Below are 24109 nucleotides of genomic sequence, written 5' to 3'. Positions count from 1 at the left end.
ACTTCGAACTTCCTTCTTTATAAACTCAAGCAAACAATTTTTGAAATTACGGCGCCAGATCAAAGCGATTACTTCTTTCTTTATAAATATTGCTGAGTTGGCAGAAAATAACTAAACTTTCATCGACCAAATTAATTAAATTGACATTTCCCAGATATAGTTCTCAAACTAGTCGATCAAGATATCAAAATTTTGGAGCAAAAATCACATTCATCGAAATTCATTTAGGTCACCCTTGAAATTCTGGCTATTCTCTAATTAACTTCATATGATAAAGTTTGATGGTGTGTTCATGTGATTCTCACGGGAAAGTTTCACCAAAATTCGAAATTCAGAAAAGAGAAAAAAACGTTCTCTTCCTTGATTTCAATCAACATGATAACATTTAAATTTGATTTTTTACGGGCGAAAATTTCGCCGCGAAATAAAAAAAAGAAATCGTTCTCTTCCTTGATTTCAATGAAGAATAGAACATTTATTAGCACTCTTATATGCAGAGAGAATAGTTATGGCGGATCTGGAGTAATTCTTGAACGGGCGGACAAACTTTGCAGGCGGTGAGAAATTCTCGTGAAGATATTTGGCCGCGTATTGCCAGGAACAGCCGTGAATGGCCGTGGATTGAACTGAGAGAGATCGAAAGTGTTTGGCTCGTCTTGGATTGTGCTTTTGAGGGTTCATCACTGTTACTGTCGCAATAGTTTTTCTGAAAGCTTTTAAAACCCATAGTCTTGATTCAGCAGTCCAAGGCCGCTCAGGAATAGTTCCGATTGTCCGCGCCGTCCAAGGTCTTTAATTCATTTCGTGAAACATGATCAAGGCAAATCTACAGAAAGCAAAGGCGAAAGCGAGTTTTTTTAGTTGCAAGCGAGCACAATTAGCAGTTATTCAATAACGATCCGTTATTGTTTCATATTGTTTTCTGTCTTAAAAATAGTTTGGCGCACCTAAGAGATCTGGAAATAGCAGTTTGAGGACGAGAAAGCCACCACGAGCGATTATTGTAGCTAAAAATATATTTGAACTTGAAGCCCTATTTATTTTTTACCTCAAGTCTTCATCGTCGCAGAAAGGCGTAGTAACCCTGATGGACTTGGAGAAATAGCTGCGGGAGTTGGCTGCCATTATCGAAATTGTAACATTGAAACCGATCAGTAAGGCCGCGAGGCAAAGAAGTAAGATTTCAGCGTTGCTGATGCAACTTATGCTCAAGGGATCAGCGAACATCGTGGCGGAAATTTCATCGTCGACGAAGAGAATGTCGGCTGGAAAAGAAAAAATTTATCTTTGAAAATTGATTTTTCTTTTTTAAAAAAAATTATAATCAAAAAGTACATATCCATCTAAAAGATCCGTCTTCAATCATTCATACCTTTTATACACACGCTGAATAACGAATTTGTCTGGAAGATTGAATCGGAGAAAATTGAGCACGACCGAGGAACGTCACTGGATTCACTCACGATTGCGCCGCTAATGGGAATAACATTCAACTCGTCGTCGATGAAGCTCTTTTTGTTGTCGTAAAAAGACGAATATGTAGGAGCACAGTAAGCAAACCCTAGTGTTAGGCAAAGGACAAGCAGTAGCATGATAATCCAGAATACATGTCGAATGATTTGCACAATTTTGATTTTGGGGCTAAAAGCTCCACTTGAATGAGAAAATGCAGTTCCAGGTCTGGAGTTGTCCCTCTTCCAATATTGTTTGATGAAATAATTGACGATGAAATAAGAGGCTTGAGTGAATAATATCAGGATGGTCAGAAGAATTGAGATAAAGACACCATTCCCCGGGAGAATATATCTGTTGCAGGAGAAATAGACCAACGTAACTGAAAGAATATCACTTTGTATCGATAGTTTTAATAGCTCTGGTTGTCATGTCAAACATTTCTATAACTTGTACCCTCAAGAATGCTAAGTGAATTCATCCATGTATCGTATTCTTTGAACCAATCTTGAACAATAAGAGGAACCTTCAAGGTGGATACGTGACTAGTAAGAGACTTGTGTTTGAAATTGAAAATTATGTTTTCGATAACATTTATTAGATTTAATGATAACCTTGATATGAGATTGTATCCAGATAATTTCAAAAAAATTCTTTCGGGCCCGGAAATCATGAAAAAACTGCTAGTGTAGGATTGTAGAGCTCGTCGAGACGAGTCGATTGATACCTCTAACTCTTGAAAATTCCAAGATTTTCCGCCTACGCAACTGATAAGAAGGTTACTCAAACAAAATCGTAATTCCACTGCCGTTTTTGTTCTAGAGTAGCTACAAGGGAGTTCGACCCCTAAAAATGATCCTTATAAAAAGTTGTACAGACAGAGGAAGTTTGGACCTCTTATCATGTGTCCTGCCGAGCTTATCAGTAAAAAATCATTTTTTTCCATATTTTCTTACAAATCATGTAAAATTATTAGTTTTTTACGCTGAATTCAATAATCATAATACAATTGACTGAATTCAGCGTAAAAACTGGTCATTTTACATGTTTTGTGAGAATATATGGAAAAACGATTTTTCACTGATAAGCTCGGCAGGGCACGTGATAAGAGGTCCAAATTTCCTCTGTCAGTACAACTTTTATAAGGATCATTTTTAGGGTCGAACTCCCTTGTAGCTACTCTAGAACAAAACGGCAGTGGAATTACGATTTTGTTTGAGCAACCTTCTTATCAGTTGCGTAGGCGGAAAATCTTGGAATTTTCAAGAGTTAGAGGTATCAATCGACTCGTCTCAACGAGCTCTACAATCCTACACTAGCGGTTTTTTCATGATTTCCGGGCCCGAAAGAATTTTTTTGAAATTATCAAAGCCTTGTTGGCCTTGTTGGCAGGCCTTGTTTAACCAGCAACCGATTCTCATATAATTTGAAACGAGTCTTTTGCGAGCTTTCAATTACTTTCATTATACATACATTTTAGCTTAGATTTATCATTAAAATTGCCTTTAATAAAGTTATTATCACGCTCGGCCTGAGAGTAATTACAAATGCGAGTAGAAAAGTAACAGTCGAAGAAGGGCTGATTTTGAGGACGTTCCCGAAGCCTGTTTGATACTGAAACCAAATCACTGCACTTGGTTGAAAAGAAAGCACCGGTAGAATTACGCGGAAGGCGAATTTAACCGGTTTTTGTGGATGATAATGCCATGCCAATATTATGAATATACAGCCAAGAAGCGCGCACCAAATTGGAAATAGAATGCTTCAATGAGAGCTTGAGCGATAACCGACCGGTACGAATAAGTTTAAAGCGAGATCAGCTCGGAAGAGACCCTATGAATAGCTTCTTGCTCTCATTCCTTAGACCAGCATAGCTCGTTTTCGCCACCACGGCCACAGTTTCTAGTTCACTATCTTTCAGTTCAACCACATTCTCCGCTTGAACAACAAATTCTCCGCGGGTTCGAATGCCAAAATCAATGTAATACTGCTTCAGTGATTCTGGCTGTCGAATTTGCTTGAGATCTGCGACTTCGACCACATTGTAGACCTCGCACGAAATAATTTCGCTTTTCTTCTGAACAGCGTAAACAGTAAAGAGACTGTAGCAATTTTCATTAAAGCGCTCTGTCGCTTGCTTGACATTTTCCAGAACCGTCTCCATCACTGTACTAAATCGGGTGTACTTCATTTCCAAGACTTCATCGCTTTCTGGTATTGTCACATTAACCGACTCAGGTACCGAATATTCGCCAGGTGTATCGTTACAGCTTCTTTCGTAACATTCGTATTCCACGCCTCCGAGATCGAGTTGATCATTATCGGCATCAGCAAATCCGATGGAAAATAATGATGCGCAGCCTCTTTTTCCATAGTAGTAAGTTATCCCTTCGATTTGAAATACTGATGTTTCTTGGCGACACTTCGTATAACTAGAATCAGGGCAGGGAAGAACTGGGACATCTGTAGCAGTAAAACAACTGCTCAGAGGATCGCGGGAGACTAAACCAGTATCGCAAGTGTAGCATTCGAGGATTTCAGTATTTTGGTAAACAAGCCCGATTTCTATGGGGCTTTTAGAATTGCATAATGATCCGTCATCTTTTGAACATGTTTTCGAAATGATATCGACGCCATGATATGCCACGGAAAGCTCAGGATCAACCCTCGCGCAACCTCGCCCGATTTCCACTTGGTAGTTTCCGTCTACCGTTACGGCATAGAATTGAGTAAAACACTCCGTTGCGCATGTATCCAATTCGGTCAGCAAACCAGGTTTCCAGCAATTATCAATTTCGCTGTTGAAGAAATTGCCATCGAATTTCGGCTCTTCTGATTTCATGATGCTACCTTGGCACTTGTAACATGTGAATAGTTCTGCCGATTGGAGAATATAATTCGTGTCGTCGTTTCCCAGAGGATGAATCGAAGTAGATATGTAAACATTTATTCCTACAAAGGGAAGCTCGGGCCAATATGTCGATGCTGCAAATAATTGGGAAGGAGTGTCTGGCAGAACGCTTAAAATCGAATCATCTAAAGAATAAAAGCTTCTCTTGGTAGTTTCGTCGTTTCGATGGAAGAGATATACAAAAATTAAAACCGTCTGTAGGTTTTTGATTGACAAATTTATGATTCGGTCCTTGAAGCAGGGTCTTTAGTGCACCCTCTTTCGGCGAAGTAGAAGGTCCTGCCACTAGATTCAATCGCCAAAATTTTTGATTCGCAGCTTCCCAAAACGCATCGTCTGACCTTCGTTTCTTCCTCCTTGGGGGTCGCGCATGGATCATTGATATCCAAAGAATACTCGACTTTGCATTCAAAGCAAGATAATGTATCCTTCCCGCCATTTTTCTCGAGGCTCGAAAGAATGTGCTCCTCAGTGTCCAGGGTATTTGGATCTGCGGTGACGTGTTCAAAAAGAAAGGAATTCTGTTTTAAAAAGCTTATGAGAACACTTTCCTGTATAGTAAACAGAGCTCTGAATGACCCCCGTCGACTGGGTGATCACTGTACTTTCTTCTCGCGGAAAATAGACCTGGAGATCTGATGACTCCTAAATAGGCGTTGATTCTCTCGATTTCGATGAACTTGCAGAAAGTTGAAAACTAATTAGATTCGTCTTTCTCGCTTACTTGAGTAGCGCATCCGTAGATGAGCGAAATCACATTCCGTCGCTCTCCATCGAGGTTGACTTCGTAAGCAGACACGGATTCAAAACAAACTCCAGACGGCGAGAGACAATCTTCGGAATCTTCACAAATCGGCGGAGACGTTCCTCGCTGTACTGAAGTTACGGAACATTCCTTTTGTAAAGGATCAAAGATATTGCTTTATTTCTTTTTTTTTTCAAAGAAGAAAGTCGATTGTTCTCAAATTATGCAACAACCAAATTATCTATAGTAGTTGATCATGTTCCTGGCAATAAATAGCATTGAGTGTACATTCAGGCTGCTCGCTTTTAACCCATGTTTGAATATAATCTAAAAAGTAATGACAAGAAATATCGATCTTTACGAGGTAAACCAAGAGCATTGAGAACATAGTCATAGTGGGGTTAGTCAAAAACACTTACCTTCTGAACATACGCAGTAACACTGAATACCCTCTGTCGAGCAATCTGTACAATACCCATTGAGGCGCGAGCCAAGCCAGTGTTGACCGATAACCCCGCAAAGCGCGTTAACGTCGTCCCAAATGCCGTCGCAACTAGAACATGACTCGCCACGGAGCGGATAATCCTCCGAGCAAAATCTGTTCTCAGCCCCTTCGTCCCCCGCGACCTCATCGTTGTGGGCATTTTGAAGTTTGATTTCGGTAAAGGTCACTTTCGAAAGGGCTGTTCATGTTGCGAGAAACCGCCAGTAATCCTACCTAGCCGCAATTGCTGGAACTAATGATTTTCATTTCCCCGGGCCTGGAGAAGAAGCAGAAGTGGCAAATCGTATATTTTGAAAAGCAAGGAGTTCTATCGTCTCCAGTTTTATAATTCTAGCTCCACCGAGATAAACAGACAGTTCTGGGTCGTTGTTGATATTGGTCTCGAGAAATATTTCGATGGAAATTTCTTCTCCGGAGGTAACGGAGGAAGAAGTCTGAGATATTCCATAGCTAGAGCCAGTCGAAACAGTGATCGTTTTCGACCCAGATTGAGCTATTTCGATCAAATTCTCGTCTTCGTTTTCCAGTGACAGTATCAATCCAGTGCTCTTTGCCAGAAATTTAACTGTAACGAGCTTAAAATAGCAACACGCTCGCCTATTTTCTACAATGAATTCAAATTGTGGAAACAAGCCTTGGAGGCGTATTTTTAGAAATAATATCGGTGAGTGTTATCCGATTTCAACGTCATGGACGTAGAGTGGCTCGAGATGAGCGTCGTTTACGGCGAGCTAAAGGGCTGAGTTGGTAGAATTTGATAGAAATAATGGGGCATTTTAAGGATTGTCTTTTTGGAAAGATCTTGGATTGTGGGGAGGTTTTACGAGTTTCTAAAAAATCGTTGGGAAGGGAGTATACGATTAGCGCCCTAAACCTAACCTTAACTATGAGCAGTCGATCAAGCTCGATTTCCTGAAAGAATGAATTCTTCGCATAAACAGGCTAATGAAGCAATAACTGGAAATTCCGGCTTTGTCGTCGCTTCTCCCTCAAAAACATAAATCGGATCTCGATTTGAAAAACTACTGCAGCAAGAATCGATCGTACTGTCACCAGGTTCTTCTCCAGATCCTTCAGTATCTCTGTATCTTCTACTGGACACGCCATAGTCTCTATGATCGTAGCCGAAGAAAATCTGGCAAGACGCAAGAATAGGAAGCAAAAATTTCATATCGGCGGTTTCATAATTGCTTCTTCTGCTTTATTGATGATCTGCATCAGCTTTTCCAGGTGGACAGACGCCTGGCAAAATAGAAATTCGAGAACTTCCTCATTCAAAAGAATAGAGCGCGCTCAGATAACACTTTCGATGCCACCACAAAATCTACCCTGCATTAAAATGACTCTGCATAATAAATTTTCTTTGAAAAATAGCACAAAATTATCAAAATAAGATGAATGATTTCAATCTACAGTAGATTAGCTATTCAGTTTTGTCAGTATTTCGAAAAGCTTTCAAAGTGAAAGTTTCACTGAATTCATCAGGCAGAAAATTACATTTTTATATTTTCATCAAGTAAATCAATCAATCATTCTCTTATTCGCCCAAGCTAATAAAACTTTCCATCTTTTGCCACCTGAAAACAACGTGTTTCTCCTTATCAAAAATATATTTAGAGCTCTTGCGGCTTCCACGAGCCCCTGAGTCCAACCATAATCATTCGATTTCAATCTTTTTATTTATAAATATTTGTTCATGGGAGATAAATATACATGCGCAGAAAGAAGTGAGGAGGAGAAACTGAAACAACCACTGCTTTTCAGGTTCTCCGGAAACTGTACGGTGCGGCTTAGGAAAATCGAAAATAGAATCTCTCAAGGCAACTTTGAAAAGTCTCCTCAGCGGCGAAATTCAAGGGCAAATTGTAACAAAGATACAGTTAGGGCGATTTGCTTAGGCGGTGACGGAGAACTTGGAGCTGCTGGAGATGTCTCCGAGGCAGTTGATGGTGGAAACTTCGAATTCGTACTCGACTCCGGAGACGACATTGCTGAGGGAAGCAAAGTGACTGTCAAGAGTACCAGTTCCGAATGGCTTTTCGATTTCGACTAAAATCATGATTTAGAAATATTTCACTAAAAATTTGTATCGAAATTCAAAAATGCTCAGCAGATGGTAAATTACCTTCTTCGCCGTTGAGCTTCATAGATCGAACATCCAGGTAGTATGAGCTTCCAGAGACGGCTTCATCCCACATGAGAAGAATGGTGCTCTCGCCTCCGATAACTTGAGCCGAGCCGAAGAAACCTGTTGGGGCAGATGGTCGAGTTCCCTAAATAACAATTTAGAGCACGCCTTGGTCTTTCTCTATTTTACCTTCTCCATGATAACTTCAGCTTCTGGGCAGCAATCCTGAGTAGTCAGATCATAAAGAGCAGTTCCACAGCATCCGTGGACGGCAGAATGGTATGGCTTGCCCTTGATACCGGCTTGCTCATAGAATGGGCAGCACATGTTGTTGGGAAGCATACGAGGGTTAGAACCGTGGTTATTCGCTGAAAATATTTTTAAGAAAAATTAAAGAAAATATTTTTTGGAATTTCTCAGGGAGAATTTTTCCCACGTGATGTTTCTAAATCTTACCATTGATACAGTAAAGATACTGGGCAGCTCCTCCAGGGGCCTGTCCAAGGACGGATGCGAAGAAAGAAGTAGAAAGGGCGAGCTTCATTTCCGTTTCTCTGATATACAAAAGGGTCTCTATAAAAATGAGATGCGCAGGGGGCTATGTTCTGAGCTGCTGCGTGGCGGTGGTGGTGCAGAAGGTGGTCCGACTGCCTCCTCCGCAGCGACGCCCAAGTACTTTCCTCCACCACCATTGGCCCGCTGGTGTTCGCAACTGCCTCGGGCACGATCTGAGGTCAGTGATGACTCCAAGCCTTGGTGCTTGAGATAAAAGCACCATTTTCCCATTGCCACGGGCGTTAATTCTCAATTATTACTGCCTAGCCAATTAGTGGATTATTATTGATTGAGCTTGTGATGTGATGTGATTACAACTCAGAGGACTAGCGTATATAGGCTTGGCATCATGTGGCAGAGGACACGGTACATGTCGGACTAACCGCAGGAGAGCCGGGCAGATCGCAAAATGACGGAGAATCTTGTCATCGCGTTTCTCGCCTAAATTTATTTAAAAATTATAGATAAACACATTATTTAGCCCTCAAATTACCGATAAACGATATTGGAATGTCCAGTTAAAATCGAGTCAGAGCGAGTAAGTCGGAAAGACGGTATTTTTTGAAAGATGATGACACGGTTTTCTCAAGGATTATTTTGAATGAAAGGCAGATTTTAAAAAGTCAAACTAGACAACTTACGCATAGGGGGTCTTTACGGACCCTGCTGCTGTTGTTTATGACATTTTGTGTCTCCGAAAAAGACATGTAATAACGTCTTTGAAAAAACTTGCTTATTGCTGGAAATTTATTGAATTGGAAAGAAAAAAACTATAGCACATTATTACAAATGATTATGCGTGACGATGTAATGGAAGGATGCAATTAGTCCGGGTCTCAGACCCGGGATTCGTTTCAAAAGTGACGCCCGGGTATCAGACCCGGAATACCCCTTCAGAAGTGACGCCCGGGTCCAAAAATCAGAAAGCAGCCTCTATCTGCTCTCAAAAAGACTTTAGCTGATGAGAATTAATTCTAGCTGAAAGTACTTTCTATTTTTTAAGGTTAGGGTTAGGGGGCACCTCGCAAAATGACGGAACCAACTCACCCGAGGGGGATAGGCTAGGGTTAGTTAGGGTTACTGAAGGTAACCCTAAGTAACCCTAGACTAGACCCCGGCATTTTAGGACCTAAGGGGCGGAGCCCCGTGGTCAGGGTCACTTAGATTTGAGCTTATTTTAAAAGAATCAATCAACAAAAGTAGGGTCAGGGTCTTTTTTAGGGGAATCCTGGGTATTGGACCCGGGCGTCACTTCTGAGGGGGTATTCCGGGTCTGAGACCCGGGCGTCACTTTTGAAACTAATTCCGGGTCTGAGACCCGGGCTAATTGTATACTTCCGGTGTAATAAAATATGCTACACGATGCTAGTCCGAAAATAATTTGGATTTTTATAAGAATGTACATTTATGCTTCGGTGAGCATTTAAGATTGAATAAACGATTATTACCATAACTACATATGCACAATTAATAAAAAAACTGGCGAGAGGGACCTCTAAAATACATTTTCAACAGTGTTAGATAATGAACTTTCGAAACAGTAAGTTACATCATGTAGACTCATGTCCAGAGGCACGAGAGAAACAGGCATTAGTGCGTCTTAACCAACGTGTCGTTTCAATTTTCTTTTACGCACATTCACGCTGAACGTCCCCTCCGCTAGGATAGACGTTCGCCGAAACCTGAGGCGAAAATTTTCTTTTGAAAGCGTCCCTCCGTTATTTCCATATCCACGCTTCGTTATCAAATAGCGTTATTCTCCACAAAAATGGGCTAAAATTATAAGTTTCGTATAATCTCCGTTTGTTGTAGGAACAGGTGCAAATAACGTGGATAAATATGTTTCGCACTCATCACGCAAAATCACGTAATATCCAAATATTTTCGAGGAAGCGTGAATATTAAATCGCAAAGGCATAGCTCGATATCTCCTCGTCTGAAGAGGGCTCAATGGTATTGACCTATTTTCTCATCTTTTGTAAGATATCAATTGAGTCAATTTAGTCCTTTCCATGGAGGCAGACGTGAAATTCTTCTTCAAAAATCTCCTCCTTGATTTCAAATAGAATCTTTTGTAAGCAAAATCCAATTTTAAATGACCAGCTTTAGAACAGTTGAAAAAATACGGAAAATTTTTATGACCAGGCTCTTATGTAACCGGAAAAGGTCAGTAAGTCTCAAGCAAAAAGTCAAGCTAGCTGTTTATCTTCGTATTTATTTGGTCTTCAAAAATTTCTTAGTAACAGTTTCCTGGAATTGATCATAATCTGTTGATCTTTGGGATATTTAAGGACGACAAATACTTTCATTTACCGCAGTGGCTGTCTGCTAGACAACGACATTGGTAGATAATATTTTTTTCAGTCGCTGTCTATCTTGTGAACGAAGAAAGAAGTCAACAATATTGTGAAATTTCTCAAGAAAAATGAGGTTGAGTTCAGAGAAAGGTTTTTACGTCATCGTAGATAAGTACTCTCATATGATGCTTTCTCCGAAAATTGCTCAGTCATATGACCATAATTTCATATAAAAAGACCTGCATGTTGTCTAGCATTAATAGTTCTAGCCACATAAGTAAAAGAATAAAGATTTATGAATGAAATTGAGATTTTTGACTACCGATTGTCCTCATCTCATCTTTCGGTTTTTCGTTTTCTCCGAGAGGGCGCTCGGCGAGCCTGGCCCCAGTTGAGCGGAGAATAAAAGCGCCTCTTCGAATCGACACCTCAACAGTCTTCGGAACAAGACAAACTTGAATAACTCAAATTATTAAAAACAAAAAGCTATATAAAATGCTCCAAGCAAGATTTACTCTCATTTTCCTCGCCACGTTGGCCCAGTCGATGTCTGTTATGAAGCCATATCTACGTCCAGTCTCGTTGGACGAAAACAGCCTAGAAAAATACATGGAGAACAGAGAGAGCGAAGAAACTGTGCTCCACAGACAAGCAAGAGTTGCGAGACGAAGCATAATCACTCCAGAAATTGATGTTTTCAAGTACTTTGCGAGAACGTGCAACTACGACCGTCCCACCCTCGTCCGAATTTATCGAAAATGCGAGCAGAAATATGGTTTTTACCGAAGAGAAAGGGTGAACGCCTGTGTTAGAGCGAACACAAAATGCCGAAGATAAATTCTCCGCGAAAAGCTAAATGAAAACCTCGCTTGGTCGACCAAATTCCGCGCTACAGTAAAAAAAAAGATGATGTCCGTACTGTAAGCTTTGGTGTGCTCGCTGAAAAAACCTATCGCCGAGAAAAAAAAACTCGAAGAAAATGGAAAACGATTCCGAGGAAACGAATCCGGTTTAGTTCGATCTTCAAAATTTCATTAGACCTGTTATTCTGTCTTTTACCTTCTATTCAAATACTGTTCATAATTCTTCTCTTTTCTACACTGCGCACAGTCTAACTGTTATTTAAATATATAATTATTCAGCATACAATTTTGGATGTTTTTCTTTCTTGGCAGATTGAGCGCATTCAGAAGGAGAATTTTCTTTTAGGATGTTTCTTGTCTCTTAAAGTTGGACTTAAAGTTGTAAATTATGACTCAAAGGTTAAAAGATTTCGGGCGACTTATAGGATTTAGACAGCAATTGTAAAGTTAAAAATAGTTAATCAATTAGTTAAATCATCCTTTTTGTCTTCCAAGATCATCCTTAAAAATCCTAAATTTCCCACGTGACCATACTCATAAGCGTTCCGGGGATTTAGGCAAATCAGCAAGTTTCAACCCAAATCACCAGCACTTTTGACATTCAATCCAGCCTTTCCATCCGCCTGGTCACCTGTTGTGACGACGATTTACGGCGATATCAAGTATTCGGCGTTATTTGATACAAAAATTTGTTGAAAACACCTTCTCCTTCAGGGAAGTGAATGTATCGAGACAAATTGAACGATGAGCTCGAGTGTAACTCCTTATTCATCAAAAACGAATAAACCACCATCGGAAATCGAAAGTAACAAGGAATACAGAAAATCGCTCTAATTTATTGTTCATGTTCTTAATCAATTTATGATTTGAGAGGCACATTCTCGTCATCAGCGATTTCTTCTTCACCGAACCTGTCAAAGGGTTGAAAATTATTAATTTACTTTCGAATTAATAATTTATGAAAACCCAAAACTTTCTGCTTCTTCAAGCGTTTGTGGTAAAACTTTCTTGTGAGTTTCTGGGAGCGGGATCATTAACACGAACGCAACAACAGCTTTAAAAAGTGTCAGTATCTGTCTCGTTAATCTGTCAGCGTCAACGCGTTCCTAGAGTTAACAGTGTAATTCTGGTTTACTCACAAACACTAGCGAAAATGATGAGCGGCAAGGGTTTCCAGTAATTCGCCAGAGAGATGATGTATGGACAGAGAAGTCCTCCAAATCGAGCGCAAATCGAACAAACTCCCAGGCATGAGTTTTTAACGACCGTTGGAACCTAAGCATTAAAATTTAGTTTGTAAAGCTCAGAATACGCACTTGTTCAGTAGAGAAGAGATAGATGACCGCATACGCTCCTGAAATGGCAAATTTGCCGCCCATAGCAGGTATGATGACGAGAATCGACCACATATTTCCATCACCGTCGAGATGGAAGGCCTGAATTAATTATAAGGATAACTACGGATGACAGAATCTGTACACTGTACAGTGTACAGTGTACAACAGACTGAATAAATCTTGTTAACACATCATTGATGACGCGAATTTTCCATTACAATGAGAATAAAAAAAACAATCTTTATTGACCTTCCAGCCTTTCCAAATCGTCGATCTACTGTAATCGATCAACTCACCTGAATGACTGCAATCAGTCCCATAAGACCAGCACAAAGAGCGTACGTAAACATCAAGATCTTTTTGCGGCCAATATCCCATTTTGAAATCGAAAAAATGACAAACAAGATAGCCGGAATCTCGGTAAGACCAGAAATTAAAAGATTCAGGTAGAAGTTTCCACTCAAATTCTTTGCATTGAGCGTGATTCCATAATAGCTCCCGGAGTTGATGGGCCAGATCAGAAACAGGGAAAGAATTCGGCGGCGTAATTTCGGATAAGGACCAGAAAACACCTTTGATCGAGTTTAATTTTTGAATAATCACCGATAATTTATCGTTAATGTTCTCAATTTTCAACTTCATAAAAATTAGGGCCAATTTTATTGAATTACGTATGTTACATAACTTATGTAACATTGTCCCTCAAAATCAACTTCTTGTATATTCAAACTCGTTCCTTCCCTACATCAACAAACATATCCGCAAATGCAGCACATTGACCCTTATTCTTCTCATCCCCTTCTTTGTCTTCTTTATCATCAACAAAAACTGGCTTCTCGAGGACTTTTTTATTTCCATCAGCGGCTTTGAGAACGATCTTTTCCGCATCATCAATCCTCCGTTTTCCTAGAAGCCATTGGACTGATTCGTCGATTATAAAGTACAGTGGAAGAGCGAAAGCACTAGAAAATTTGAAGAAAAACTATGTAGAAATAAATACCTTGGAATGGCTAGAACCCAACTAACAGTCCTAAAATCCTTGATATAATTGCCGATAGGAGCAAGTAGAGAATATCCGATAGCATAGAACATGTGGTAGATCAATCCAGGCGTTGTTCTTTTATCCGGACCGATAAATTCCAAGGCCAGCACATATGCGCATAGGTAGACTCCTGAGCAAGCCGCACCTATCAAAGAAGGATTACGGGTAAGTCCCTTACTCAAGAAACAATGTCAAGTGGAAATGATAGTTTCCGACAACATGAAAGTTTCATGACTACTGAGTAAAAGCACCTAACCTTCTGCGAAACGAGCGATTGAGTAAACAAGCACATTCGGAGCAATGGCGATGAGTATTCCAGTGGCGAGCTGAAGAACTAAAGAGATGAAGTATGTCTTGAATCGACCCACGGCATCGGACATAGCTCCAAAGATGAAAGCACCGGCGAGTTTTCCAAGCATAAATGATTGGGTATCGAAATCTTGCTGCCATTGTTTTGAGCAAATTGTTTGCCACTCAGTTGTCGCTGAAAAGTTAGTTACTATTGCCACAATTCCTTATATAAATTCATGAATGCTGCTGATTCATGAAGTATGAAAGAGAACCGATTTTTAGCTCCAGATCAGATCTTACGAATATGATTCTGTATCTATTTTTGATTAAGAAAAAGTACCTGAGATGGTATCAGAAGTATTGAACCAAAAATCATCGTCAGGCTCACAGTCGACTAGATTATGAAGATTTTCTAAAAATTCAAATGAAAACGGTTAATTTCGATATTTCTACCGAGGTGAAATTGGTGTACGTCATCTTTATTTTCGAATGTCTCATCGCCATAATTGAATCGTTTACACTAGACTCGCGTTTAGTTGTGAAAAGAGTAATTTACGAATAGCATCAAGTCAAAGTAAAAACTAGTTAAAATACCTGTGCGTTATTTGTTGTAATGTTATAACTTTATTAGAGCTTACTCTACGCTTTTGACATTGAAATAATGATTTATTTTATATATTATTCGCGTCAGGGATAATTTTTATTGGATAAACTCTTCCCTCGCAGGAGCAAATAAATCGTAGTACTCATCGTACGAAATATTCTCCGCAAGATCTTCTGCAATAAATCTTTTAGCAGAATTACAAACATACGTTGGTTCATACGATAGAATCGTCTGCGAGTAAGCATGCCAGCCACATGGAATGGTGGACAACGCTAATAGAAGAAATGTTTTGATCTGAATACGACTTATTTTCTAGCGCCATTGTTGGGAGCACCTGAAAAGGTCCAAAGTGGCCCAGCTCATCAAGTTTTTCGTTGAACTGCTCGCTTAATGACTTAGTCATTTTTCTTTGTTTGGACGACTGTATGAGGGAAGTTTCTCGAATTGACTTGATGTTTAGCTCTGAGTTTTCTGCTTTTATTTCTTTTTTTATATAAAATCTCTGATTCTGGATATCTCTGAAGACTTGTTAAGACGTCATTATTTCTTCAAAGGGTTAGAGAATTGGTTCAATGCCAATAAAAAAAAATCCTCTCCGGGCGGTGTTGGGGCGTAACTTTCACGCTGAGGACCTCCCGACAAGTTCGTAATGTTTGACTTGAGGAATTTCAAAAACGCGCTGTTTATGTTTATCCGTGACGGCCGAAGGGATCAACTGCCTCTTCAAGGCCTCTGGTCATGGTAGCTTCGAGTTCAGTGCAAGCTTTTATTCGAGATTTTTAGTGCAGACATGAAGTTAACTTGTCAAGAAAAAGATTTTGACCCAGAGCTTTGAAGAGAATTGACAGTATTTGATCGACGCAGCTTTCGTTTTTCAGTGTCTTCGTGGATCTTGCGCAGCTTATCGGAGTCCGTCTCGCCCTCAGTACTTAAATTTATATTTCGATAGGTCTATAAAATGCAGGATTTAATTTGTCCTTTATCTCACCTGGCTTCAGTCATTATTTGTTGGAAATTAGATGATAGCATCGCAAGCTTCTTAGCACTGAAAAAAGATAAAGAAATTAAAATTGATGTCTTTATTAAAAATGATAGAATGTTATCTTTTATTTAAATAAAGAATGAAAATTCTTTTGAAATAAAGATACCTTGCTTCTCGCTCGACTGTATGTTCTTCAATGAGAGTATTGACGTTCTCCTCGAGCTTCAAAACTTCTGCTTCTAATTCTTGGTTTCTTGCTTCCAAGTGCTCCGTATAAAGGGATCAGATGCTTATGTAATCCTTGTGAATTTAAACGTGTATGGAAACGTGCTGCTATTTTTAGCTAAGGATTCTCATCCCGATCTATGTTCCTTCTCCACCTTCGCTTCCTTGGCTACTTTATTCCACTCGCTCGTCAGCCGCTGATTTTCGTTTTGAATTGTATCACGCTCCTCGAGTATGGCCTATGTGATAACAATTTGAAAGATTGAAATCCTAGTAAAGAAGGACAATTAAGATCCTCGAGGCAATTACGTTCAAACTTTTGTTGACAGCGTCCCGCTCAAGCCGAGTCATTTCCAATTCTTTACGGAGCGAATTGTTCTCTGCTTCGAGCTTACTGTATCGATTCCCTTTGTTTTGTGATGATTTTTTTGTTTTTGGTGGTTTATCAAGTACATTTATGACCCTAGTACCGCAACGCTAACCCTAAGAAATATGATCAGTAATTATCAAAAAAGATTTACCGGCGATCAAAGTCGCTATTTATGTTCATAGTATATGCTCGTTTATATTTACGGAGAGTTAACATTGATCCGAATCATAAAACGATACAATCATCGGGGATTATTCTGTAAAACATATGTAACAATTTTATGGTGGAACTCGATGTCGTAGTACAATATTAATACGTCGTAGTATGAGCCTCTTATCCCTATTTACGCGATAATAAATTGAAAATGGCCTTCTAATTAGTTCACCACATTCCTTCAGTTTCAAGCTGCACACCGATTTGCTCCAATTGATCCTTTATAAACGACAGATGCGCTTTTCCAGAGAGGCTCTCCGGGTCACCTTTGGATTTCTAAGAGAGATATTCTTTAATAATAAGTTGTCCAATTACCAGAATCATCTTCATTTTCTTCGATTTGCAAAGATCGAGCGCAATCTTTCCTTTCTTCGTTTTTATCGTCTCGTCGGCGCCATGCTCGAGCAATATTCTAGCGCAATCTTTATGGTCCTCTCCGACGGCCATCATCAACGGCGTCTGGCCATATTTGTTAAGGGCGTCTATATCTGCGTTTGCGGTGAGTAGAATTCTGATACAATCTAAAAATATGATATATGAATGTGATGGAAATATCCGTATCATGATAATCATATATGTCCACTCTTTATTTTTTTCAAATTTGATGTCCTCATTCACGATTTTATCGATAAGGGCGGGAGAAATAATTTGGGCGTCGACGCTTATTATCAACAGGAAAAATACGTATTCATAAATTTTGAATCAAAATGATATCAATTCCAACAAAATCGACCTTTGCCGACTATACCTTGTTTGCCATGATAAGCAGCCAAATGCAAGGGCTCCCATCCATGTAACGTCTTCGCCCGAAAATTCGCACCGTTGCTGATCAACGTGCTCAATGAAATGCTGTGTCCATCTTTTGCCGCAATATGGCACATGGTGAAAACATCCGAGCTTTCTTCTGACGTACTATCTGGGTCTGCGTCTTTGCTCAACGCTTTTGCTACACTTTTGTGATCGCCATTTTTCACCGCTTGAATCAGCTCCAAATTGGCGAGGGTTGGATCGGCCTCTCGGAGGTCCATTGTTGAGTTGCGGACGAGGGCTTCTTCGTAGAAAGTACTGTGCGCTTTTGATCGCAAGGGAGGGGACATATAATCTGGCTCGTCGTCACTGTCAGCTGTCCAGACAGAATCTAGATTCCACTGAAATTCAATCGTTAGTAATTGTGGTTTCGATGTTTGAACATCAACTACTGATAAATCGGCTATCCTTGATCTTTTTCTTCCTTTATCTTTTGATTTTCTATATAAGATTCGATTATAATCGCCACTTTATACGATATTATCGTAATTATTCGGCTTGATTTAAAATCTAAACATTTAATTGGACTATTCAAATATATATGAATTTGAATCAAACGTAAAGAATCCAGCTTTATTACACGAAGAAGTCGCAATCTTTAAGAAACTCCCATCACAAAGCGCGCCATAAAACTCTCACCTCTTGCTTCTCTTTTTTCGTTTTGCTTGATTTACTCAGTGGCATAACACGGTAGGGATGGAGCACGGTGCAGAGATCCTCCACCGTTAGTCGATTATTTATCTCCGTTAAACATTGCACTTGGCGAGTCACAAGTCAAACAGAATTTTGTTTCTTTTATAACAATGGACAGTCTGGACATTCCCTATCCGATCCTACCCGCTTACTGTTTCGATAAAATACTTTTACTTAGCAGCATTTTAATCTCAACGTGGTTTAGTTGTCTCTGAACGTGAACTTATTGACCTAAGCCCGAAACTAAAGGCCCGAAAGACTTAATTAAATGATTGCTGCCGATAACTGTATGGATATTATTCTGAAATTCCATCTTTCCCGTTCCATTTCGTCCAAGAAAAAGACGGAAATGGACTTTTTTCAGTTTTCCTGTTGCTCGAAAGTTAGACAATGCAGTGATAAATATGTTTATTTACAGATAAATAAGATCATCATGTATCGGTGATACAGTATGTCATCTGTTTATGTACAGCTTTCCCTAAAGCGGGTTGAAGAATAAGCGCATGTTATTTTTCCTTTTGAGGTTGTACGCGGCACTGCTGATATAAATATTGGTTTTGTATATGCATAGAGTTGATTATTTGACGCAAAGCTTCTTTGGATTCATGGTCCAGCCTCCTCTTACAGGAGAGCTGGCGCTTTTTCCCGTCTTCCTGACATTGGAAACGGTAAGCGACGCAGGCGCCGTTCTAAAACTCAATTTTTAGACTTGACTCTTTGCCAGAAATTTGAAAGTTCATATTATCCGTTTGTAAAGAATACCTTTTCTCCAACACAAGTTGGATCGCTTAAGAAGTCCGCGTTCGGCGAGAACTCAGCCTCCTTACACTTTTTGTTCGATTCTTTCTGGCAACGACCCAAATCGCCATCATAATCACCAAATTCGTTACACGTAACGGATGACGGGCCGATTACTTCAAATCCGTCAATACAGGTTGTTTCGCACTGTTCGCCGATTTTGACGCGCCCATTGTCTAGCGCTCCGCACGTGGTTTTGGAGATTTTTGTTTGATCTCTGAAAAATCGATTCTCTTCCTTGATTCCGAAGGTGAAAATACTCACGTAAGATCTGGACAAGTTGGAGCCAAGCACTTCGGTTTCATGAAATCAAGCTCGAGCCAAGCTCCGTCAGAACACGTGACCTCTTTAGGTCCTTCGAGTCGAGACCCACCTGAACAAGAAATTTCGCACTTACCTCCATCATTGACTTCTTCTTCCTTTGTGCAATTAGTCAGAAGGTTTGAATCCCCTTCTAAAATAGAATAAAGGTCCTTTGAATTACAGTAAATGGGCTGGCAGGGTCTCGGTCGCGGCTCCCAAGTACGCTCTTCACCGCACTAGAAAATTTGCTTATCTCAAAAGAAAGTTTACAATCTTGTTACTGTATAAAGGTTCGCTTTAACGTCGTTTCGGAAGCGATATCCACTATCGCAAGTGGCTCGACAGCGGGTACCAAGCTGGGCGTAATCATCAAGACAGTTAATCTTCGCGTTTTCAACATCTATAAAAACCAATTATCTCCATTTTAAGGGCTGAAATATACCAAGAGGATCACACCATGGTTCGATGCATGTTGCATTCCCAATCCAGTTTCCCTCGGAAGAGCACGTCAGGGTCGAATCGCCTTCCAAAGCGAATCCGAACGGGCAATCAACATCGCAAGTAGAACCCGGCTTATTGCCATTGCAGAAAGTAATTCCATCGCCCTGTATTTCAATATTGAGAGGACACTCTGGTATCTTTTCGCACTCCTGAGTGCCTAAATCCCAAGTGCCGTCTTTTCGGCATTGTGCAAGCTTTCCATTATTGTGACGATAACCTGCGCGGCAACGTAACCGGCATTGAGAAATAAGACGATTAGAGTCGGTGCAAGTGTAACCGTTGGTCATTTCGTCAATTTTTCTCGGTAAATCACCACAGCCGGTTAATTTGCACAGCTGAGCGTTGCCACTCCATTCGCCCGTGTCTGGTGAGCACGATTGGGGCTCGCCGACTGGCTCATACTTTTCATTACATACTAAGGAGCATTTTCTATTCAGAGAAAACCTACAAAAATTAAGTCAACTTGTTTAAGGATATAGCCTTGAATATTGAACTTTCGTAGCGCCGAATCCCTGTTACGAATTTATTCATTTTCAAAGAAACCCTACCTAAAATCCAGCGTAGAATTCGAAGAAACCCTTATTTTTATTACTTTCTATGGTGTTTGTACCTAAAAATCGACTTCAAAATAAAACAGACCGTCGTTCTCTGAAAATTTCCATTAAAAAGGTAAATCTGGATTGATAATATGAAAGATTGAAGCCTTATCTCCAATCTAGCGGTGGATTTTGTAAAAATATTGAAGATCACGGCTTCTAGGAACTGGTTTTTGACTGTACTTCGAGAAGGAGAGTGGCGCGCGCAGCCAATGAGAGCGAGGGGAAAATCTCACTCAGCCATCGCTCATCCGATTTTACACGAGAAATTTTGTCGACAGCTTGAACGAAATCTTACTGAGATTCTCCCCTCGCTCTGATTGGCAGCGCGCGCCACTCTCCATTACCAAGTACAATCATAAACCAGTAACTAGAAGCCGTAATCTTCAATATTTTTACAAAATCCACCGCTAGATTGGAGATAAGGCTTCAGTCTTTCATATCATCAATCCAGATTTACCTTTTTAATGGAATTTTTCAGAGAACGACGGTCTATATTATTTAAAAGTCGATTTTTAGGTACTAACAGCCTAGAAAGTACTGAAAATAATGTCATTTTCGAAATCAACGATGAATTTTAGGTAGGGTAATTTGAAAATGAATTAATTCGTAACAGGGATTCGGGGCTACGAAAGTTCAATATTCAAGGCTATATCCTTAAAATTAAATTGCAATATTTTTGAAAATAAACCTTGAGTCACACGAGAACTCCTTCCCGTTCAATGGGAGTTTTATCGGAGAGCATTCTTTTGGTGCTGGGGTTGTTGACTTCGTTGTTGTTGTGGTTGTTGTAGTCGTTGTGCTGGTAGTTGTGGTCGATGTTGTAGTTGTTGTTGTTGTTGTTGTTGATGTCGTAGTTGTTGTTGATGTCGTAGTTGTTGTAGTAGTAGTTGTTGTCGTCGTTGTTGTCGTCGGTGTTGTCGTAGTTGTTGTCGAAGTAGTTGTAGTAGTTGTTGTTGTTGTACTAGTAGTCGTAGCTGTCGTGGTTGTCGTTGTTGAAGTTGTTGTCGTTGTTGTAGTTGTCGTTGTCGAAGTTGTTGATGTGGTGGTTGTTGTTGTAGTAGTCGTTGTTGTTGTCGTTGAAGATGTTGTCGTAGTTGTTGTGGTAGTACTTGTTGCTGTTTTCTTGGTTGTGGTCTTCTTCGTTGTCAGTTGACGGTATGGTGACTTAGTGGGACCAATCAGTAGCAATTCAAGCATCTCTTTATTTGTTCTGTTTTTGTCCGTCCTCATCATTTCTTCTGACATTTCTTCGCATTTCTGCGCCATGCCTTTCCATCCACCGTCATCTCCACACTTCATCCCCTTCGCGAACTTGTTCTGGAATCCCATCTTGCAAACAACTTTGCAGGTGTCGCCAATGGCCTTTTCTCCTTTAAAATCAATGCGGTTATCTTCTGAATCGTGGCAAATGTAACCAAGTTGTCCTTTTGAAGCATCGGGCACCATTTCTGAACAGGTTGGCAGAACACATGCTTCTCCAGCGGACCATTGCCCGGTTGCCAGGCATTTCGATGGTTTTCCAGAGATGACAAGACCTGGTTTACACTTTTCAATAGCGCAGATCGCCTGGAATTGGTATTTTCCAGAGGCAAGCAGATGCTCTTCGTCCGAACACTTCCACTTTTCGACCGTCGAATAGTACCCCTTTTCCATCAAGGACTCCTCAAAACTCGAGCATTGAATTGTCTCTCCTTGGAGCATAAACTGCTCGACGTAATTTTTCACAAAGTCGCAGAACTTGTACGAAAATGGCTTTGCTGCTTTCATCTGCCAAGCCATTTGTTTCACATCTCGATGCTCTTTCGTCCAAGTTTTTAGAAAATCATCGGCGTAAGTCTTCAGCAGATTTGAGTATTCATGGTTGCTGAGTTCCAGATTTCCGTTTGTATCGAATCTTTGGAACATCGAATAAAAATATGTTGTAGAGGCCTTTTCGAATTCTTTTGATTTGCTCCCTTTTCAATGGCTGAGATATAATTTATCTCAATTACATTTTTGTTAAGGAGTACAACGCGCGATCTCTGATTTCTCACACCATTTCCTGTAAAGCGTTACCACGTACGCTAGAATAATCCTTGATTCCACCCTTCCCAAGTAAGATACCAGCGAGATTTAACATTCCAATCATGTTTCGATTTTTCCCAAACTGCAAAATTTCCGCCGTGTCGACCTGGTTGTCGTCATTTTCGTCAAAAATCGAGAAAAACATGTTCAAATTAAATTTCAGTTTGAAAACGCACTCGACTTCTTCCGTATCCGCCGATCCAGGATTCTCGAGGATTCTTTGTTCCGCTTCTGCAATTTGCTGCTCAATCGGCTTGATAAAGTTGCAGCCGGGCTATGATTGGGTTTCGATTTTCGAACTTACAGGCACGCTAATATGTAGTGCCTAAGTCGCTGATTGCCGAAACCCGTTTTCTTATCGCAGCAAGTGGCGCACAGAAGAGGATTTCTGATATTTTGCTGGTAACAATGGTCGCTGTTGAGGTTGAGCTGTCCAAAACACGCTTGTCTACACGAGAGATTGATAAATTCTGTCTACCCGACTTTGAAATTCTTTAATCAAATATAGGTATTTTGCTCTCTGAAAACATTTTTATCATCCCTTTTCTTTGTTTGCATCCTCTCCATTCCCGTATGCTTTTAAAGTTGCCTTCAAAGTCTGGCTGCTCAAATCTGATCTCGGCGGCGCAAATCTAAAATAAAATTAGCTGCGGCTTGTAAAGGAAGGGAGGAAAATTCCTCCCAGTTATATCAACGTTCGATTCAAGGAAATGTGAACCATCGGATTAGCGAATTCTAGCACAGCGAGAAGGAGCTTGGCCGCCTTATCATGTGACCCGCAGATCGAGCTGAGAAAATTTACAAAAGCCAGAAGTTTTGTAAGTTCTAAAACTCGCGGTTTTGAAATGTGCGGAGTTTGTTTTTATTTGATCAGTAAAATGGCTCATCAACGGACAAAAACCCCTTCGTCCACGTTTTTTCCTTGAAATGCCTAAAGAGAGTATTTGGCACGAGCATTTTTATATCCTCAAGAAGCGGTCGAGTTTGATCAGCCGCCGAGAGGTGCTTCAAGTGATAACGGAGCACGATGATGCAACGAATTCCTTTTCGCGGTACCAGACTAAGCTTGTGCGCAGTTCGGCGATAAATAAAGATTGGGTCATTATTTTGGTTTAAAGGGTTTGGTGCTTGAGGGCTGAGAAGATACCGTACATCGGGGAATTTAAAAACGTGAGGGCAATTTGTATACATTTTCATTTCCAAAAGTGGTACAATTTATATTTTTCACTGAAAAAAAAATTGCCGCAAATTCATATTCTAGGAAGGCTCGACCGAAAAAGTGGTACGTGGAATCCATTCGGAATTCAAAGCTTTTGTTGTGGAATGAACCTGTTTTCACTTTTTTTAAAAAAGCTTTGATGATGGTTATCATCAGGATCGTAACGTTTTTTGAAAGGAGTTTTTCTCGGAGAACATTTTTTGACAAGTAGACAAGTCATTTTTGTCGGGGAGTTATCTGAGCGACACCTTTTCGAAATTGAATTTATTCCGAGTTTGGGTGGCTCTAAATTCGAAACTCGGAGATTGAATTTTTGCAATTTGCATTTTGAGATTTGAGAAAATCGCACGCGCTATTCATAACTTTAGCATTTCAAGTAATAAAGCTTGTTTTCGCTTGGTCTTACCTCGCCCGGATTGCAAGTCACCATTTTGCCATATTTCTGGCACTCTTCTGGGCCGAAATTGTTGCCGCGCACGTGACCTCCTTTGTCGCAACTCCAGCACTCTATTCTTTTCCACGGGTTAGCATGTATAACTGAAAATCGTTAATTACTTCTCCACGTTCATTTTCGACGTTTTTAGTGTTAGCGTTGGTTTTCCTCG

The 24109-nt window shown here is 40.2% G+C and overlaps 5 protein-coding genes across 5 annotated transcripts in view; all 5 read right to left on the bottom strand.

The window, feature by feature from the left end:
- Positions 1–506: 506 nt before the first annotated feature.
- On the bottom strand, positions 507–2098 carry LOC145698185 (uncharacterized). Its single transcript, XM_081775386.1, has 6 exons — positions 1909–2098; positions 1373–1834; positions 1049–1265; positions 948–1007; positions 691–790; positions 507–626 (listed from the first exon to the last, which is right to left on the bottom strand). The coding sequence occupies exons 1-6, from the start codon at positions 1931–1933 to the stop codon at positions 507–509; spliced, it is 984 nt and encodes a 327-aa protein (XP_081631512.1). The 5' UTR covers positions 1934–2098.
- Positions 2099–7295: 5197 nt separating this feature from the next.
- LOC145696649 (uncharacterized) lies at positions 7296–8356 on the bottom strand. The gene is made up of 4 exons (XM_081773719.1): positions 8198–8356; positions 7931–8109; positions 7739–7886; positions 7296–7662 (listed from the first exon to the last, which is right to left on the bottom strand). The coding sequence occupies exons 1-4, from the start codon at positions 8283–8285 to the stop codon at positions 7508–7510; spliced, it is 570 nt and encodes a 189-aa protein (XP_081629845.1). The 5' UTR covers positions 8286–8356; the 3' UTR covers positions 7296–7507.
- Positions 8357–12412: 4056 nt separating this feature from the next.
- LOC145698184 (organic cation transporter protein-like) overlaps positions 12413–24109 on the bottom strand; it is a 28171-nt gene continuing 16474 nt past the window's right edge. Inside the window, exons 2-11 of the mRNA XM_081775385.1 lie at positions 14721–14733; positions 14580–14646; positions 14467–14538; positions 14092–14319; positions 13794–13980; positions 13524–13755; positions 13090–13365; positions 12773–12892; positions 12596–12731; positions 12413–12510 (exon numbers count right to left, since the gene is read on the bottom strand). Of these exons, the coding sequence (XP_081631511.1) occupies positions 12413–12510; positions 12596–12731; positions 12773–12892; positions 13090–13365; positions 13524–13755; positions 13794–13980; positions 14092–14319; positions 14467–14538; positions 14580–14646; positions 14721–14733 (1429 nt within the window). The remainder of the gene's footprint in view (positions 12511–12595; positions 12732–12772; positions 12893–13089; positions 13366–13523; positions 13756–13793; positions 13981–14091; positions 14320–14466; positions 14539–14579; positions 14647–14720; positions 14734–24109) is intronic.
- On the bottom strand, positions 15483–18073 carry LOC145696762 (uncharacterized). Its single transcript, XM_081773847.1, has 9 exons — positions 17967–18073; positions 17269–17668; positions 16836–17041; positions 16703–16796; positions 16247–16347; positions 16076–16176; positions 15879–15983; positions 15719–15775; positions 15483–15658 (listed from the first exon to the last, which is right to left on the bottom strand). The coding sequence occupies exons 1-9, from the start codon at positions 18009–18011 to the stop codon at positions 15535–15537; spliced, it is 1233 nt and encodes a 410-aa protein (XP_081629973.1). The 5' UTR covers positions 18012–18073; the 3' UTR covers positions 15483–15534.
- On the bottom strand, positions 18437–22160 carry LOC145696606 (uncharacterized). The gene is made up of 6 exons (XM_081773675.1): positions 20910–22160; positions 19564–20066; positions 19403–19521; positions 19083–19357; positions 18783–19035; positions 18437–18709 (listed from the first exon to the last, which is right to left on the bottom strand). Exons 1-6 carry the CDS (start codon positions 22124–22126, stop codon positions 18527–18529), a joined length of 2550 nt encoding a protein of 849 aa, XP_081629801.1. The 5' UTR covers positions 22127–22160; the 3' UTR covers positions 18437–18526.

This window comes from Oikopleura dioica, chromosome 2 (assembly GCF_907165135.1).
Source record: "Oikopleura dioica chromosome 2, OKI2018_I68_1.0, whole genome shotgun sequence".
Lineage (NCBI taxonomy): Eukaryota > Metazoa > Chordata > Appendicularia > Copelata > Oikopleuridae > Oikopleura > Oikopleura dioica.
The sequence above is the reverse complement of the archived record's forward strand: the minus strand, read 5'-3'. Positions and strand labels throughout refer to the sequence as shown.